Raw genomic sequence first — 19,085 nt, forward strand, 5'->3', positions numbered from 1 at the left:
CGGGGCGGTCGGGTAGTCTAGTGTTTAAAGCGTTCGCTCGTCACGCCGAAGACTCGGGTTCGATTCCCGAAATGGGTACGATGTGTGAAGCCAATTTCTGGTGTCCCCCGCCGTGATATTGCTGGGATATTGCTTAAATCGGCGTAAAACTACTCACTCACTCTTCTTCTTTCTCTCTCTCTCTTTCTCTTTCTCCCTTTCACTCTCTATGTCTCTCTCTATCTGAGCAGTTAGACATACCTGTGTCTGTTGAGGTAGGATAAGAACTTGTCCTTAGACTGGAACTCTGGAAGGACGAGGGTAGGACCAGTTGTCCAGAAGGTCAGCTTCTCGAGTGACTTGTCAGTCTCTGGATACCGACGAAGAAGTAGACTCTTTGTCTTTTCCTCGATGGAACTGAGGTACAGAGCGCTAATGTCCCGCTCTTCCTGAAGGGAATGGATCACCGTCCCCAGTTCGACACTGTACAGCAAAGTGGCGCGAATACCGAACGACTGCACGTACCTTGTGAACGTGTGGAAGAAGGTGTTGCCAATGAGGGCTGTCAGAACAGCAACGGGGATGATGACGATTGAAATTGTCTTGAGCAGTTGTCGGGGTTTGCCGGCGATCCGGGCTTGGCTGTCTGTTGAAAAAATGATAACGATTGTTAGTGTAAGTCAATTGAAACAAACGTTGTTTTGTCGTCTTGATTTAGTAATACTATTATAACTGAATTAATCAATTATATCTGTAGACGTGTAAGAAATATTACCGAAACAAATATCGAAATAGTTTTGTTACTAATTAATTCAGAAATATTGATAAACAGCGATTAAAGTCCACGGTTGCATAGCATATGTTTTGACATGACGAATTCTCTTCCAAATGGGCACGATGAGGTAGGCTGGTGGTTTAAGCATTAGGTTTGCCACGCTGAAGGCATGGGTTTGATTCTCCGCATGGAAACATATGTTACTAAATGTGGCGTGACTCACTCACTCACTCACTCGATTTTCATTTGATTTGAAATATATGACAAAAAGCAGAAAACTCATTTTATCAAGAGACAAGGTAAGCAAGAGACGACAAACAAAAAAATATAAAAATATTTCGTTATCATGGCAACAAGAAAAGATAACTCTTCTTCCTTTGAATCCCGACGCTCTCTATAGTGTTATATTAAAACAGTGTTCCAAAAATAGTGATGGCTTTGAAAAAAAAGCGTTAACACTACATTTTTCTAAATGACCCGTACAGGTCAGTCTTTTTCTTGAAAACATCTTTAGGCTTACCTCGACAAAACTGTTCGCACTGGTTTCGCGCCGGGTACATCTGCAGCATGTCCCGTATTGCCAGATTGAGCTGGGATGAGTTTAGAGAGCCCGTGTCGCCCTCCGTGTTGTCGGTCGCTCCTACTCTCGCTCCCCATTTGGCCGTCCATGGCATCCTCTGAATGGTATCAAAGTCATTCACAAATATAGAACACAGTTAAAACAGTGTAAGGCCTTGTGGTGAATGCATTCGCTCGTCACGCCGACAGCCAGGGTTCGATGCCCCTCACAGGACAATGCGTGAATCCCCCGCCTGATATCACTGGAATATCGCTAACAGCCGCGTACAGTATTATCCATTCACTCTTATGAACATGATCAGGACAAAGCGGTATCAGAACATGGTCTGCTTTAATGATTACGGGTGGTCGGGTAGCCTAGTGGTTAAAGCGTTCGCTCGTCACGCCGAAGACCGGGGTTCGATTCCCGACATGGGTACAATGTGTGAAGCCCATTTCTGGTGTCCCCCGCCGGGATATTGCTGGAATATTGCTAAAAGCGGCATAAAAGTTATACTTACTCACTCAGTGTTTAAGGTCTGGTTCTGAATCAGTTGTACATATATGACTATGAAGAAACTTAAAGTTGCTCTTCCCAATCTAGGTGGTTTTCCCCTCATCTTTGTAGCGAGACTAAAGACATGCCCACTCCTAGCCGCCTATGATTAAATAAGACACGTAATATCTGTTACCAAAAAGAGGAATACATTGTATTAATTCCCATTAGCCTCTCGTGTTTACTGTCATTCACATACAAAGTACGTACGCGACTTACGTACTAAATAACATGTAAATTATAGGCACAAATTTACTGTTTTGATCAGAGACGTTAATCCCAAACCAATCATTCCATGTCTCTTGGGCTCGGCATAAGGGAATAAAACAAGGACTGGTCGGCTCCGAGTGAGGTACGACCCGTGAAGATTCCGGGGTAGAATAGGGCTTCAGCAACCCATGCTTGCCGTAAAAGGCGAGTATGCTTGTCGTAAAAGGCGACTAACGGGATCGAGTGGTCAGGCTCGCTGACTTGATTGAAGCATGTCATCGATCCCAATTGCGTGGATCGATGCTCATGATATTAATCACTGGATTGTCTGGTCTAGACTCGATTATTTACAGACCGCCGTCATATAGCTGGAATATTGCTGAGTGCGGCGTTAAACAACAAACCGACCGAGTGAGTACAATGTCTCTGAGTAGGGTATTTATGTTAAACAGCGAAGTTGTATTTCAGTGAACTTGGACAAACAGTAACACAGACACGTATAAGCCCGTCGCTATGTAAGTGCAACAATCTTGAATGCGACGTTAAACCCCATTTCAACTTACCTCTTGTGAGATTTTATAAAAAGGAAGACAATGCAAACTTTGACGAGGTGAAAAGAAAATTGAGAGAACCGACCACTGTAGAATATTATTACAGTACAGTTTCGAATACTAAGAAATCACTTGATATTGATGAATATCCTCTTAAGATTCACATTCCTTTATGCACACTACTCCCGCACCTACCTTTGCGATATCCGTGGCTGTTGCCAGCTTGATGGTCCTTTGGTTGTTTATTTCTACAGAAATATTTTTACCGTTGAGACAACTCCGTTGACAAAATGTGTGGTCTCCATAGCAACTATCGTGTGATAAATACAACATTATAGGTTTCTCATGGCAACTCTCGCAGGTTTCACACATCCACAAAACAGCGGCGTCATCAGTTGACGCCCATACGTAGTGTCTTGTGCAAAGGGTATTAATAGAAAGCACGAAAGTTGAACTTATTGATTAAACGTTTTTGGCCAATGCCCAAACATTTTGAATATTTGCTTGAATTATTTTTCTTTCACGTTTTTGGTCATTTTGGAACATGGATTAAGGGGGAATAACTGTAGGGGGGTGATTTGTGTGTTTTCATTTAGTCATCCTTATTCAATGTTTACAATTACAAACATACAATTTCGTTACAATATTCAAATGTAAAAAAATATGTAAAATATGAAATAAAAAGCAATTTCATTAACCGGTACACATTGAACGTACACATATGGAGAATTGGTTTGAAAACGTGCGCGTGTGTGTAAGCGCGTGTCTGTAAGTGCGTGTGGGTTTGTGAGCATGTGTGTTCGTGCGTGTGTTTATGTGAATGTGTGTGTGCATGTGTGTGCGGGAGTATTCTTGTATGGGTTTGTGTATGTGTGGGTGTGTGTTTGTGTGCATGTGTGTTCGTGCGTGTGTGCGTGTGATTTATGTGAATGTGTGTATGTGTGTTTGTGTGCATGTGTGTCCGTGCGTGTGTTTATGTGAATGTGTGTGTGTATGTGTGTGCGGTAGTCTTCTTGTATCGGTGTGTGTATGTGTGCGTGTGTGTTTGTGTGCATGTGTGTTCGTGCGTGTGTGCGTGTGTTTATGTGAATGTGTGTGTGCATGTGTGTGTGCATGTGTGTGCGGGAGTATTCTTGTATGGGTTTGTGTATGTGTGGGTGTGTGTTTGTGTGCATGTGTGTTCGTGCGTGTGTTTTATGTGAATGTGTGCGTGTGTGTTTGTGTGCATGTGTGTCCGTGCGTGTGTTTATGTGAATGTGTGTGTGTATGTGTGTGCGGGAGTCTTCTTGTATCGGTGTGTGTATGTGTGCGTGTGTGTTTGTGTGCATGTGTGTTCGCGCGTGTGTGCGTGTGTTTATGTGAATGTGTGTGTGTATGTGTGTGGGAGTCTTCTTATATGGGTGTGTGTATGTGTGCGTGTGTGTTTGGTTTGTATGCATGTGTGTTCGTGCGTGTGTGCGTGTGTTTATGTGAATGTGTGTGTGTGTATGTGTGTGCGGGAGTCTTCTTCTATGGGTGTGTGTATGTGTGCGTGTGTGTTTGTGTGAATGTGTGTTCGTGCGTGTGTGCGTGTGTTTATGTGAATGTGTGTGTATGTGTGTGCGGGAGTCTTCTTGTATGGGTGTGTGTAAATCCAAAACTTGGAAATACCACCATTCCAATTGGAAATATGACCATTCCAATTTTTTGAAAGGTCATATTTCCAAGCTTGGATTTGTTTGGATTTGTTTGGAAATGTTTGGATGCAACATGTCATAATCATATCTATTAAAAGTTGTACAACTTTTGACCTTATGTGAGATTAGTAATGACATGAAAGTAAATAATTAAGAGTATTTTGGCACTACGTACCACGAAAAGACCAAATCATGAGCAAATTTAACTAAAAGAAATTCTGTCATTTAGATGTGGCTACTCTTTATATTTAATTTCTTATCTTCCTTGTCTATAATCATATGACATTGACTTTGAACTTTGAACAATTAAACAAATATTTGGTTTTCCCATACCGACTTACGGTTGTCGTAGAACAAAGACCGTTTCGAGAATAGAGGGCCTCATTATTATAATTTGAACTAATATACATATGTACATAATAGTACTAGGTATAAATGAATTTTGATAAGTGAAATATGAACTTCGAATTATCTCGGAATTATGCGTAACACATAGGGCTGAAAATTTTATAATTGTTCTGGAACTATCTGACGGTAATTCAAAACAGGGAACAAGATTTCGTCAAATGAATCATCTAGCCAGGAATGCAACGATTTAAATGCTGACAAAATGAATAAACATATCTGGAACAAAGTAGACTGTTCATGTGGACAATTATATGCTACGTCCATTTCCAATGAAGTTTATCACCCCATGTTATAGCATTTGTTTCATATAAAAGATAGAAACCAAATAAATGGGACAATTAGTTGTTATGAATTAGCTTTACCTCTGTGACATATCACACAACTAAATGTGAATATGTTTATCAAATAATCAATTACAGTAATTAACCTAGTGTCCTTATTTATACACAATTTAATTACGTATTGGGGTACAATATATAATACACATATACACGGAATGATTTCTTATTTTGTCGATTTAATCATAACCCAAATCATACAAATCAAAGTGTGAAAGTAGTGACTAACTTTATGATCCAGGGTATAAATTCTCAATTGTATCTATTAATCCTTATAGTATAACAATAAACCCTGTGTATATACTGAGCATATTTAGATACATCCGGATCTACGACCGCAGCCATATAATCAATCAAGGAAAGTATATTAGATTGAATTACAAATGTGCTATCACTTAAACAAAATTTTCCGTTATCCACGTACGCCTAAACCTGGGAGAAATAAAGTTCTGTTCTGTTCTGAAGACGCCGTCATGATTAGTTGGCGCCAGTCTAGACTGTCCAATCAACGTGAATATACAAACCGTGATGTTACTTGACCAGTTGATGACACCTGTCAAACTCAAAGTGCCCCTGGTCCTCCACCCACCATGTGTAATACTTTAGCGTACTTGATTGTTTAATTTGCAGTTATATCACTGTTAGGCTGAGTGATGAGAGAATACATTTTGTTGTTTTTGTTAACGATCGTTTCCATTTTCAACGTGGTAACCTTATAAGTGACTAACTTTTTTATCATGATGAAATGAAACATATTAAAATAATCAGCGGGACTGACGATCGCCTTTTCGCATAAATGTCATGCTCGCATTAATTTCATGATTTACTGAAGATAGATTTGAACATTTCTGAGCAACGATCATGTTTGGGTAAGGGAAGTAATCTTGTCTCCGCTTGCAATTGGATTCAGTTCCGAGATCACACTGTTCGGTACGGCCGAAAGGCGGCATCCATGTTGTTCACGCTCCGCTGATCACGGGGCCTCATTTGTCTGTATTCTGCTTATGAGCCGGGGTGCGCATGAAACACAGGTGTCAAAACGAATATATTTACCAATTATACGTACGGTCAATTAGCCAGTCCAAGAGACAATACCCTGGTTTTACCACCTTTAGGTGTAATTACGTCGCATGCCCCTGGTTCACGGTTCGTCTGATCTCCCGTCATAAAACCACGATGTTTATCTACCTGGAGCCTCCGACAGCGCCGACTTCCTGTGTACATGTACGTATGGTACATGGCAATAAATGGTTTGATAGTTGTTTGACGGAATCAATCAATAATTATTGACACGGTGATGTAATTAAAATTTGTCACTATTCACAACTCCTATTTTTATTTTTCTATTGTTCAGCTGTATTTTCGACCAGTTTTATATGTATAAAAAAATCTTCCCTTGTATTTATAAACCAAACCTAAAAACATTATATAAGAACAATTGTGTTTTTAAACCGTAAGTTTTCTATTATAACAACCATGCAAGTAAGATTTCAGCCGTAATATTACTTTAGTCACTCCACAGATTACACATCTTATATGCTGCAAACGCAGCGAATGTGATGCTACTACGTCACAGCTGCCTCGGTAATTAAGGGCTGGAATGTTTTTGTAAAGGCAGTTAGAGCAGACGAATTTCCCCCCTCGCTGTATAAAGGCGGTCGCTAACCATATTTGTGTATTTTTACTGTTTTGGGCCTGATTTGATTGTCCTTTGGTGAAAACAAATGTTCAATTGTGAAAGCAAGCCCTTTTCCCCTGAACGTTAAAAGACAGCTGACTTTGTTTTTGTCTGAAATATCAACGTTTGGAGTCGTTTATATATTCGGAAAACCATATTATGGTTAATATTTATAATATAATATGGACAATGGTAAAATTCATTATCACAGTTTAAGTGCTATTCACAAATGTATGTAAATCTACTTCGTGATGAATGAAGCATGGCAATAAATGTATGCATCTGATTCTTCATTTGTTCTGTATTCTTTGACGAGAATGAGTTTCGTTAATGATGATCACTCTCACAGATTTTTTGATAAGAGGATAGGACTTTAACTGGAGAATAGTTATGAAAAATATATATATATAAGTATAGGCGGTCTGTGCACATGTGGTGAAACTGATACCTCATTGATTTGCTAATCGGGACTTGGAAATCATAGTCTGTCATTAAATTGATTTTAAAATATATGGTTTTGACTGTAGTACGTCCTGACATCATAATATCATGTTGTAAACAACTTATCTTATCTTATGTTAAGTAAAACAATTATTGATAACTTCCTGAATTCCAATTGTTCAATGAACAGAATTATTCACAGCTCTGGCGTGAGACAACAATAAATTAGATGTTACCAAAGATTGTCCATTCTATGATCTTAGGTACATGTCGGCGCACTTACACGTGAGCCGTATGGACGACTGTCTGTTTTGTAATTAAATGGCAGCTGCCATCCAGCCGAATACTTAATCTTGAGACCTATTAGTTGTCTCATAATTAACCAAAACATAAGCCCAAGAAACCAAACTCTAGCTCGCAAACACCCCTTACTCACCCCAATATCCCAAAGAATAACTAACTACCTCAATGAACACCAAACTCAAAATCTGAAACAAAACAGCAAAAAATCAAATATCTTCACCCCTAAACTCAAAATACCCAAAATAGACACAACGCTAGCTAACCAAATAAATAAACAAACCGACCCAAACATAGCTAAAACCACCACACTTGCATACATACACGAAAATTGGCCAAATGGGTGTCACATATACACTGACGGATCTTCAGACCCGATCTCCAACCACACAGGCTTCGGAGTCCATACCACACAACCAGTTATATCCACACAATCTAACCGACTCCCTAACAACCAATCTATATTCACGGCCGAACTTATGGGCATGGCCTCAGCCCTGCATAACCAACAATCTAAAAACAACAATAACATCCTAATTCTCACCGACTCCCTTAGTGGACTACAAGCCCTCCAAAACAAAAATACCAAAAACCGACCTAAATTAATAAACCAAATACTTAAAAGGTCCAACGACCTAACAAAAGCAGGCAAACAAATAACCTTCTTGTAGATCCCCGCCCACGTAGGAATTTACAGCAACGAAAGCGCCGATAAAGCAGCTAAATTATCTCTTAAAATACCACAATTAAGTCTAAACCTACCCATCTCAAAATCAGAAATTAAAAGTGTAAACAAACAGAAAATAACCAAAAAATTGCATAATCAATATCAAAACTCAAATAGCCAAATAAAAACAGTGCTCAGAAAACCACAAGCCATACCTAAAATCCTACACCCCTCTAAAAAAATTGACAGATTATTTACAAAACTCCAAACAGGACACGCGAACCTAAATAACCACCTAAAAAAAACTTAAAAGACACACCACAGGCAACTGCCCCCACTGCAAACAACCCGAAACCACAGAACACGCACTCATCCACTTCACCCACTACCAAACACACAGAACCACTCTACAAACCACCCTCAATCTAAATAAGCTTCCTACTCTAGATGAAATACTAAACCCTCAAAATAAACTAGAAAACTTCAAGGCCCTAGGCGTATTCCTAATCAAAACAGACCTAATTAAGCGCATCTAAAAACTAATTAATCTACCAATCCAAAATCCAATAAACATACAAACGCCCACCTCACCCGGCTCCCTTAGTTCCCTCCTCCACCCACCTCGGCATTTATTCCAAATTTAAAAATCTAAAAAATTCAATATAAGCAACCCCTAAAAGCCCCCTCTTGGGTTGCACACACCACTTTCACCCTTTTCGGAATACACTAAATGGTCCGGCCAGGCCCGTGGCGAAATACGCTGCAGTCGAAAAGCGCACGTTAAATCTTCTATATCAGTCAGTAGTTGTCTCAGAACTACACAATCAGCAATCTAAAAAACAAAACAAAAATCCTCATCCTAACCGACTCCCTCAGTGGACTACAAGCCCTCAAAAATAAAAACACTAAAAAGCACCCCAAACTAATAAATCAAATACTCAATAGCTCAAACAACTTAACTAGGGCAGGTAAACAAATAGAGTTCATTTGGACCCCCCCTCCCCACGTAGGAATCTTTGGAAATGAAAAGGCAGATAAAGCAGCAAAGTTATCCCTTTAACTCCCGGAAATAAGCTTAAACTTACCCAGCTCAAAATCAGAAATCAAAAGTCTCACTAAACAAAAAATCAACAAAAAATGGCAAAATATATACCGAAACTTAAATAGCCAAATCAGGAAAGTACTCCAAAAAAACCTAAATAAACCAAAAATACTACACCCATCCAAAAAAATCGACAGAATAATTACTAAACTACAAACAGGCCGCACCAAACTAAATAATCACCGTAAAATAGCTAATCTACACACAACAGGAAACTGCCCACATTGCAAACAAGAAACACCAGAACACGTACTCATTCACTGCACACACTACCAAACACACCGAACAACACTACAGACCACCCTAAATCTTAAAACCGGACTTACACTAGAATCAATCCTAAATCCATAAAATAAATTAGAAAAATTCAAAGCCTTAGGTTTATACCTAATTAAAACAGGACTAATTAGTCGCATTTAAACCCCAAATAAAATAATAAAACCAAAACTACCTTATCTAACAACCACCCAACACACACAGCTCCCTTAGTTCGTCCCCCACCCACTCTTGGCATTCTTTCCAAATCTCAAAATTTCAAAATTACTATATAAGCAACCCCTAAAGCCCCTAATTCATAGTCTTTTTATTGTTCAAATTACTGATAAAACATATTTTAACTTGTTCCTTCTAACCATATTTCCAAACCATTCCAAACCATTCCAAACCATTCCAAACCATTCCAAGTCATTCCAAACATTTCCAGTGTTGGAAATATGTTTGGAAATGTTGCCATTCCAATTTTGGATTTTTTGGAAAGATCGATCTTTCCAAGCTTTGGAATGTTTGGAATGAGCGATCTTTCCAAAGTATTCCAACGTTCATTCCAAATTGGAATGGACGCTATTTGGTCTTGTGTACGTGACAGCTGTTGTTGAAATAGTTCGACAATCGGACTAAGTGAGTGAGTGTGTGAGTATGGTGTTACGCCGCTTTTAGCAATATTCCAGCAATATCACGGCGGAGGACACCAGAAATGGGCTTCACACATTGTACCCATGTCGGGAATCGAACCCGGGTTTTCGGTGTGACGATCGAACGCTTTAACCACTAGGCTACCCGACCGCCCCCAATCGGACTAAGACTGTCATGCATGCAACGCTCAGCTCTCAAAATTCCGTTAACGATGTTCAGTGGTGCTCTCTCTAGCCGCAGTTCGTTTCCCCTTCGGCGGTAAACAAGCTGTCTTCCATCAGCTAGGAACAGACAGAAAAGCCTACTAAGCAACAATTAATAACAAGCGGCGTTGTTAAATGAGATGCATATTTATGTCAACTTTAATATTTTATAAGCGCTTCATTCTATGACATCGCCCATGTAGTGAGTGAGTGAGTGAGTATGGTTATACGCCGCTTTAAGCAATATTCCAGCAATATCACGACGAGGGACACCAGAAATGGGCTTCACACATTGTACCCATGTCGGGAATCAAACCCGGGTCGTCTGGGTGACGAGCGAAAGTTTTAACCACTAGGCTACCCGACCGCGCCACATCGACCATGTAAATGAGCGTGGTTTCTTTATACTTATTCTACAGGTCGGGTAATTGGTGTTTAACGTCTCGTTCAAGATTATTTTACTTATAATCTGGGGTGCTTATTACCGATTATATAGTGCTCGGCCAGACAGATACCACACCGCAATGTTTACATGGATACTCTACTCTCGAAATTGAACACATGTCAAATATAGTTCAGCGAACTTAACCGATCATAGCCGATTGTAATGTAAGGGGGATAACTCTGGATGTGTTAACGTCGTCGCTAGCTGTCAAGATGTCCGTGAAACGGCTCGCTAGCCATACGGATAAAGACATTTTAGACACATTAGTCATACAGTGAGATGTGTCACACCTACGAGACCAGTCACTGATATATTCCAGATGTTTGTGGATGTACGGCAATAGCGAAACTAAGGTGACAAATTCTAACATGTAAAATAGTAATATGTAATCATTTGTAATCAATAATTAAGTTGATGAAATGTTAACATCTGCCAAAATAATGTATGAACGTCCCACATGCATCCGTGCATAGATGTACTTATTATTATCGTAATGGGAATTTATCATTAAGGAAAGGTATGCGATTATTATAGAAAGGTATGCGATAAATCATAACGTCACTTGTAGGTGTGTGATGTATGACTAGCCCCTACCCCTTGTTCAGTTCAAATACAGGCAAAACACAAGACACGTAGCCGTTGAACTAACAGAGTTTATTGAATCAAATACACATCGAGCCGAAGCAGTGACGTTTTCTCGTCAACCTGAAAAAAAACAAAGTCACTTTGTCTTGACTAATATCATGAAAACTTGTAAGATTTATTTGACATGCTTTTGTACCTATTACACATAGACATAAAAGGTCTTTAACCAGTTTACATTGATTTCGTATCCACGGCCAAAAGTCAAAATGTAAATTTATCGTTTGTAACTGTTCTCTGTGAGTGAGTGAGTAAGTGAGTGAGTGAGTGAGTGAGTGAGTGAGTGAGTGAGTGAGTGAGTGAGTGGGTGAGTGGGTGGGTGAGTGGGTGGGTGAGTGGGGGGGAGGGGTGAGTGAGTGTATTTCGTGTCCGTTTCATATTGGCCGAAATCGCAAAGTGATGGAACCTGTAAAACATTATTGCTTTCGTGAAATCAACGTCGAGGGTATGGAGCTGAGAAAACAAGGAATTGCGGATTGGAACCCAGTTTTCGTGGAAAGAGACAGTGAAAACATGAATTGAAAATTGACCTTTATGCAGAGCTCAACCATGATGTCGATGACGACGGTGACGTCTGTGACGATGACGACGACATCGGCGATGACGATGAGCATCACCCAAATCGAATGCCAGCAAAGAGCCTACGGAAAAATACCACATAAAAAGAGGAATTGAAATTAAAAATGATAATTTATGAAACAAAACTAGATTACATCGAAATCAGCAATTTTCTTAAACTATACTCACCCAACAAAAGCACCACCAGCAGATAAGAGATCTTCATGACTGGCAGAAAGAAGCGTGGAGTTTTGATTGAAGACTAACGGACTTCAGACAGACCTGTTTATGTTTGACTGTAGACTGACAAAAGTTCTTTTATATCCAAGTGAACTCGGAAGTCAACATTAAAATATTTCAATTGATGCCATTTTAATTCTGTTAATTCGGACTTCTTGCTGATTGTTGATACTCACGATCACGTCAAGTTTCACAGACGTGTGTCCCTCACAATAGTGACGGTTGTTGATGCTGCTGTCGATGTAATGGTGTAGAGCAGGCACTAGACGCCGTTGGGGGCATTGGTGCACAGCGTGGTGGTGGTCACATGGAGAGTACATCCTCAATAAACGTGGTTGTCAACATCAACTATCGGCAGGCGTTATGGACGGTATAAGCACGTTTACCTCCGAGCACTTTGGTATATATATGATATCTAGTTATTATAGGCCCTGAAACTGACACATTCTATCTGTGCATCATACACCTTGCAGATTGTTTCTACAGAAAGAGGATGAAGATTTCTTATTTGATGGTTCTGCTGCTGCTGGGTGAGCGAGTTGGGATTAATTGCGCTTTGAACACTATTTACCGTGCCTAAATACGGAAAATAGCACTTTCTCACTTGAAAAATATTTTATTCGAAATTAAGCCGAGGGCTCAATTTCGGAAGCTTACACTTTCTTACCTAAATAGGGGACGACCTTTGTTAAAAGAAAGTTGTTTTAAAGGAGAAAAAATAATGCATGGATTTTACATTTGAACAGGAAGTTACTTCATAGAATGCAAAACGTATTGTTGAATGTACGTTGAGTTTTGCCATGTGTAGTGCATCGCGACGTATTAACTTTCGAAGGGGGTAAGGTATAACTTTATAACTCCAAATTAATTGCCGATTTGAAGCCCATGGGCTTTAAGAAGAAAATATTTTCCGTTTTTAAGACCACGAGCGTATTTCCGCGTGGGCTAAATACGGGAAGTCACGATAAGGTATATCACAGCTTGATGTAGGAGGGAAGCAGGTCTTTGGTGAATCCTACGAACACGTGTGGTGTTGACAAGCCTGGAAACATAAGGTCGAACTGTGATTCGAACCCAAGATTATACTGTTAGATTTCTGGCAAGCATGAGGAGGCAACTCGTTAAAATGAATGGAATTCTTGATCTTCTAGGTTCCTTATTGGCATTTGACATGTCTGGAGCACATCGTCACCGAAGATGTCGTCGTCATCGCCACAGACGTCATCGTCGTCATCGTCACCACGGCTGAAATATCAGTGAAATGTGTCTGTTGCAGCATAGTCAAGGTAGATTACCTTGCTTGAAGTATTTAGTGTAATTAACGCTGTTTGTTGCCGTTAGCATTTAAGTATCCAACCAATTTTATAGTTCATGCTACAACATTATTGCATAAACTTTATCAAGACTTTCCCCATGAAACTGCCCTACAGGCTCTGTGGATGTACAGGCTCCTTAGTGAGATCTCGGAGCAAGAATAAACATGAACACACATGTATCGGCTGTCCCTATTGAAACTTTGTGAGTATATGACATGATGACTTTGATTCATCTTTTGTTGTTTCATTTTTCAGAGCAGAGATAACGACGAGCAGCATGCAATTAGTCACTCTTGATATCTCCAGGGGCGTATTATGATAGTGTTGAAATAAATAATCTATTACAAATCTCATCTTGTCTTGATTATTTTACCATTTGTGTATACGTGTGAAGGAAATAACACTGGTTGCCATGAATGCTCGGACCTCGCTGTGAAGAGTTGAATTTCTTAGGCGGGCAAGCATCAAATGATCATGGGTTTGAATCCAATATTCAGCCTAAAGGTTGGTTTCTCAGCACCATCCCATACCATTATACTTGTAAATACTTGTGCTCTTGCTTTAGCACCAGCAGTGGATGAGAACACGCAATGGAGATGAGATGACCAAGCCAAATCGCAAAGCCTGACCACCTCATTCCGACTTTAGTCGGCTCTTCCGACAGGCTTGGGGCACTGGGAACCTACACGGCACGGAAATGGGTGATTTCCGTCAGCTGGTCACTGGGCGGACACTACCGGACAGTTACCCGAAATGCAGAATACCCGACTGGTATCGTGTGTTTGCGGATACCAGACCCTCGGGAACCCAACTATTTTTCCCTGTGCTTGCCATTCTGATTCGTAATCCACTTAGGATATGATCTGGTCAAATAACCGTGTACTCAATGTTGGTCATATAATTCAAAATGAAAGGGAAGCCTGTATGAGAGGCATATTTAAAAAATAATAATTGATAATAAGGTGATATAATCAACACTTCTTCCCCACAAATGACTTAAATTTCATCCATTTAGATATTATGTATTAATTCTTTGACGGTTGCTATCCACAACCATGTGCATTAATAATGAGTAAGTGTGGTTTTACACCACATTTAGCAATATTCAAACTATATCACGGAACACCAGAAACGGGCTTCACACATTGTACCCATGTCGGGAATCGAACCTGGATGTTCGGCGTGACGAGCGAACGTCTTAACCACAAGGCTACCCGCCGACCGCAATAATAGGAGAAAGGAATTCCTCAGCTAGTCAATGTGTTTTTATACAGCGAGTTGCGATTTGTGCCATATCTCCCTTTGCTTATCTTGCCTTTGCATGTGTTTGTAACGGATGGAAACACGTGGGTCGGGTTGAGCGAACACCTGGTATCACGATTTTTTGGAGTGATTCATAACGCATGGTATAGCTATTTGATTCAAGTGAACATCTGTACCTTCCCTAAATGAGGGGCGTGGGGTAGCCTGAGCTCGTCACGCCGGATGCCAGGGTTCGGAGAACCGCTGGGATAATTGCTATCATTATGAAAAGAATAGTCTAATATACTGAAAAATAGTGTCTAACTGTGACGTAACTAAGGTATTTTACAAGTTTTGGCAACTTTGGAGATTTAAATTGCGAAACAATTTAGCGAGGGCACAAGCAAAGCGGGATCACTTTCCGGGATCCATATCTGTGTTTGTAGACCACTGCGGTTTGGAACCTTTCCCACAAATTAAATCAGTTGGATTTGGCCGAAATATGTTCAATTTGTTACCTTGTTTCGATTTATCGCTGTGTGTACATCTGACTGCACTTGGTAACGTTATGACAGGACAGGCCGACAGTCAACAACGTCAGACTGTGGCCGTGACGTCTCATAGACTAGGGTTAGAGTAGCTTCTCTTTGATAAAGGACAGTTACTCTATCGGACAGACCGATGTATTGCCACGAAAGGCAAGTAAAACAATTTGTGTAGGCAATTGTTATTTTGCATATATGTAGTTACGCCACTGTATAAGAAACAGGTTTCTGTGGGAACTATATTGGCTACTGTCACTGTCCGACTGACACATCACGTACCTTCTGACGTAATATATATTAATGCGCACATTCAAGGAAGCATTGCAATGTTTAAGTAATGTTTGTGCGAGATAGATAGATAGATAGATAGGTAGGTAGGTAGGTAGGTAGGTAGGTAGGTAGGTAGGTAGGTAGGTAGGTAGGTAGGTAGGTAGATAGATAGATAGATTACGAAATACGAAACAGTAATCAAAATATACTAAATTTGAAAAGTATATTCTTTTAATTATGACATTATTACATTGTTGTTACCTTAAATTCAATCAAATGTATCTTTCAAGGTTGCATTCAATTTGTCTTATCTGAATATATTGTAACAGTAAATATTAGTTTTTATTTAAGCTCACACATCCATACATTGGCAACGCGGAATTTTCATACATTAGTAGATACAGTGCATAAAAATTATTATGGTCGCTCGCTCTAGTTACGTGTAAGTTATGTTGTGTAGTCGCGCTCAACAACAACAACAACAACAGCAACAACAACAACAACAACGACGACACATGTTGTTAAGCGCGACAATTTAACATTGGGGCATCTGTCTTATTTATGTAAGTGAGTTAAAGAGTAACACCGAATCGTGACTGCTTTGTGTCGTCAGTATATAGTCGCCACATGCATGTAGATAGAATACGTAACAGATAGAGGCGGATTAGAAACATCACTAGGTTTACCGGTCATGGTGAGGGCATTAAATAATCTCAAACGCAACATCAGAGAAAGAAACGACGCCACTGAAAATTATCCAGTTATCGAGACGTGTTCCTGACTTTTCATGTTGTGGATGACCTGATCCATATTTTCTGAGTGAGTGAGTGAGTGAGTGAGTGAGTGAGTGAGTGAGTGAGAGTTTAATTTAACGTCAGCTTCATGTGGGAGGAAAGCTCGATGTGATGGATGTCTCGGACGTTTACCATCCTCGTGAAACCCAAGAACACGGGTATGGTGCTGAAAGACCAACAGCCATAATCGGGGTGAGCTGGGACTCACAATCATAGGTTTCTTGCGTGCCCAAGGGACACAACTCTGCACAGCGAATTCCAGCTACTAACTCTGCCACCCGTGACCCCGGATATTAAAGGCCCACGTCCATATCACTGTGCTATTTTCGCTCTTTAGTGTGAATCTTATCCACTTTACGAAAGTTATATTATACATATATATGTGATCTTTTCAATACCATGTCAAGGCAATGTTACACTGACATTTGTTCTGAGTCTTTCGTAGACTTGCATGTACACATCAACAGAAAAATCCACATGACTTCCACAAACGTACAACCAGCGGGGCTTCCGGGTAAACAAATAGATCCTTTGTAACCTATGCCGAACCTGTGCAACTTTGCACAGCTAACTTCGACACCTTAGACGACTGGACCGCCTGTTGCCCCTACGACTCTTACAACAAGCATGAGGTACCGAGACAACGCCCTATTGTCAAGTGTAGTAATACAATGCTATGGAACCCATCCATTTTCGCATGCGTCAACTAAATGGGGAGGAAGGTTCTAAGTGATGCAGGTCTTTGACGTTATGAGTTTGATGTAACTTACAAGCACAGATATGGTCCTGACAAATCTAGAATCATAAGGAACTAACGATCACAGGATCCTGGCCTGGCCAAGGGACGTGACTCGGCATAGCGAATTACTGGCGAATTACGTTTGGTCAATAAATCAATCAAAACTCCGCAGTACATCAAGGCTGTTGACGCATAGCGTACATTTGTGATATTCTCTACTGAAACCTTACAATATTTCAAATCCAACTGCATCCAAAGAGGTTTTGGAGTTTACTGACCCTTTCTCAGTCCTATAATATCACACCCAATTACATCACTCTGTTTGTAATACGTCTTCATAGGCTCCCCCCGTTAATCCTGGTGTGTTTCCAATTGATTATCGTCTTATCATTGTTAAGAACGAGGTTGGACATGTTTGACTGACTGGAAGTGTCAAATGTTTGAGTTGTAAGAATCTAACTTTTATCAGTTATGTTCAGATGGTTTTCAACTAGCCTTTTCACTTTTTTATACATGCGAGTTTTTACTTTTGAAATTATCAAGATTATCAATTCATTAATATGGCTAAACTGAGTGAAAAGTCCTATTTTTGTACTTCAACAACAAAGCAATATATGAATAAGGTCGTGACCAAAGGTGATATCTTTGTCATAAGGTCGAACTGTTATTATCTAAGATTTTCTCGTGCTCATATATTCGATTTTTTTGGGGAAGTTCTTGAAAACCTCTAAACTCAGCCTTATTTGCACTTGTTGGCCTTATCTATGTATTCAGCGCTACAAGTCTAAAACATGTAATTGTAATTCTCTACGTAAACCTTTGGTCGTGGGTTCGAATCCACGTTCGACCTGATTATGTTTCTTGGTTCGTCAGCTCCAGTAACCGTGCTTGTGGGTTTCACCGGAGGTTAATGTCCACTTGCGTTCCTACCATATTAAGCTGGAACTGCATTAAGCTTCTATGGCAAAACGTCTGAAAACGTCTGAATAACTGAGTGAGTGAGTGAGTTGGGTTTAACGCCGCTTTTAACAGTATTCCAGTTATATCGCGGCGTGTCAGCTTAATGTGGGAGGAAAGCCTTAAGTGATGCAGGTCTCAGACGTTGAAACCCACGAGCACGGGTATGGTGCTGACAAACCTAGAAACATTATTGGGGCGAACCGGGATTCGAACCCACAATCAGGTTTCTGGCGTGCCCAAGGGACGCAACTCTGCACAGCGAATCGCGGCGCCTTAGACGACTGGGCCACCCGTGCCCCCCTGAATAACTGAAACCATGGCGGTGCTTTGGTTAGTTTATAACGACCCTTGGTCCACATTATAACGACCACTTAGATAGTTCACTCTATTTATTGAAAAATGTGTTCATTAATCCGAGTTATATGTAGAGGTTGTTTTTTTCGAAGACCTGAAACAAAACAAAACGAAACTCTTTGAAATCATGAACAAATTAGAAAATATATCAAATATCAAATGTATTGATCATTTTATTTTTAGAGATATGCTCCACTGGGAGCTCAATAGAAAATATAAAATGTCATAATTATCTTTCTTTGAAAACACATTTCAGTTCGTGTTTTCCTACTTCACACTTAAGTATTTTGCATTAAGAAAATAAACTAAAAACCTCTTTACCAATAATTGAATGAGCAAAACCAAAATATTTATGTTCTCCTTTAATTGCAACGAAGCAGGGATTCAAGATTACCTTGGCTTGTTACATATACATATAGGGTATGCACATATATATCAACCATGGTGTCGATGACGACGGTGACGTCTATGGCAATGGCGACGACATCGGCGGTGGCGATGAGCGCCTGTCATGTCAAATGCCAGCAAAGATCCTGCAACGAAATATAATAATAAAACGAGAAATATGTTCGGGAGTAAAACTTGTGTTGTTTACCTACCTGCAGCTAAAATGGTTTATCCATGAC

The 19,085-nt window shown here is 40.0% G+C and overlaps 1 protein-coding gene across 1 annotated transcript in view; it reads right to left on the reverse strand.

The window, feature by feature from the left end:
* The window catches only part of LOC139471009 (uncharacterized), a 162,564-nt gene that overhangs the window by 14,998 nt on the left and 128,481 nt on the right, over positions 1–19,085 (reverse strand). The window contains exons 3-4 of the mRNA XM_071253313.1: positions 1,271–1,431; positions 241–621 (exon numbers count right to left, since the gene is read on the reverse strand). Coding sequence (XP_071109414.1) covers positions 241–621; positions 1,271–1,431 — 542 coding nt within the window. The remainder of the gene's footprint in view (positions 1–240; positions 622–1,270; positions 1,432–19,085) is intronic.

Source organism: Haliotis cracherodii, unplaced genomic scaffold, assembly GCF_022045235.1.
Source record: "Haliotis cracherodii isolate W230 unplaced genomic scaffold, xgHalCrac1.p SCAF_21, whole genome shotgun sequence".
Taxonomy (NCBI): Eukaryota; Metazoa; Mollusca; class Gastropoda; order Lepetellida; family Haliotidae; genus Haliotis; species Haliotis cracherodii.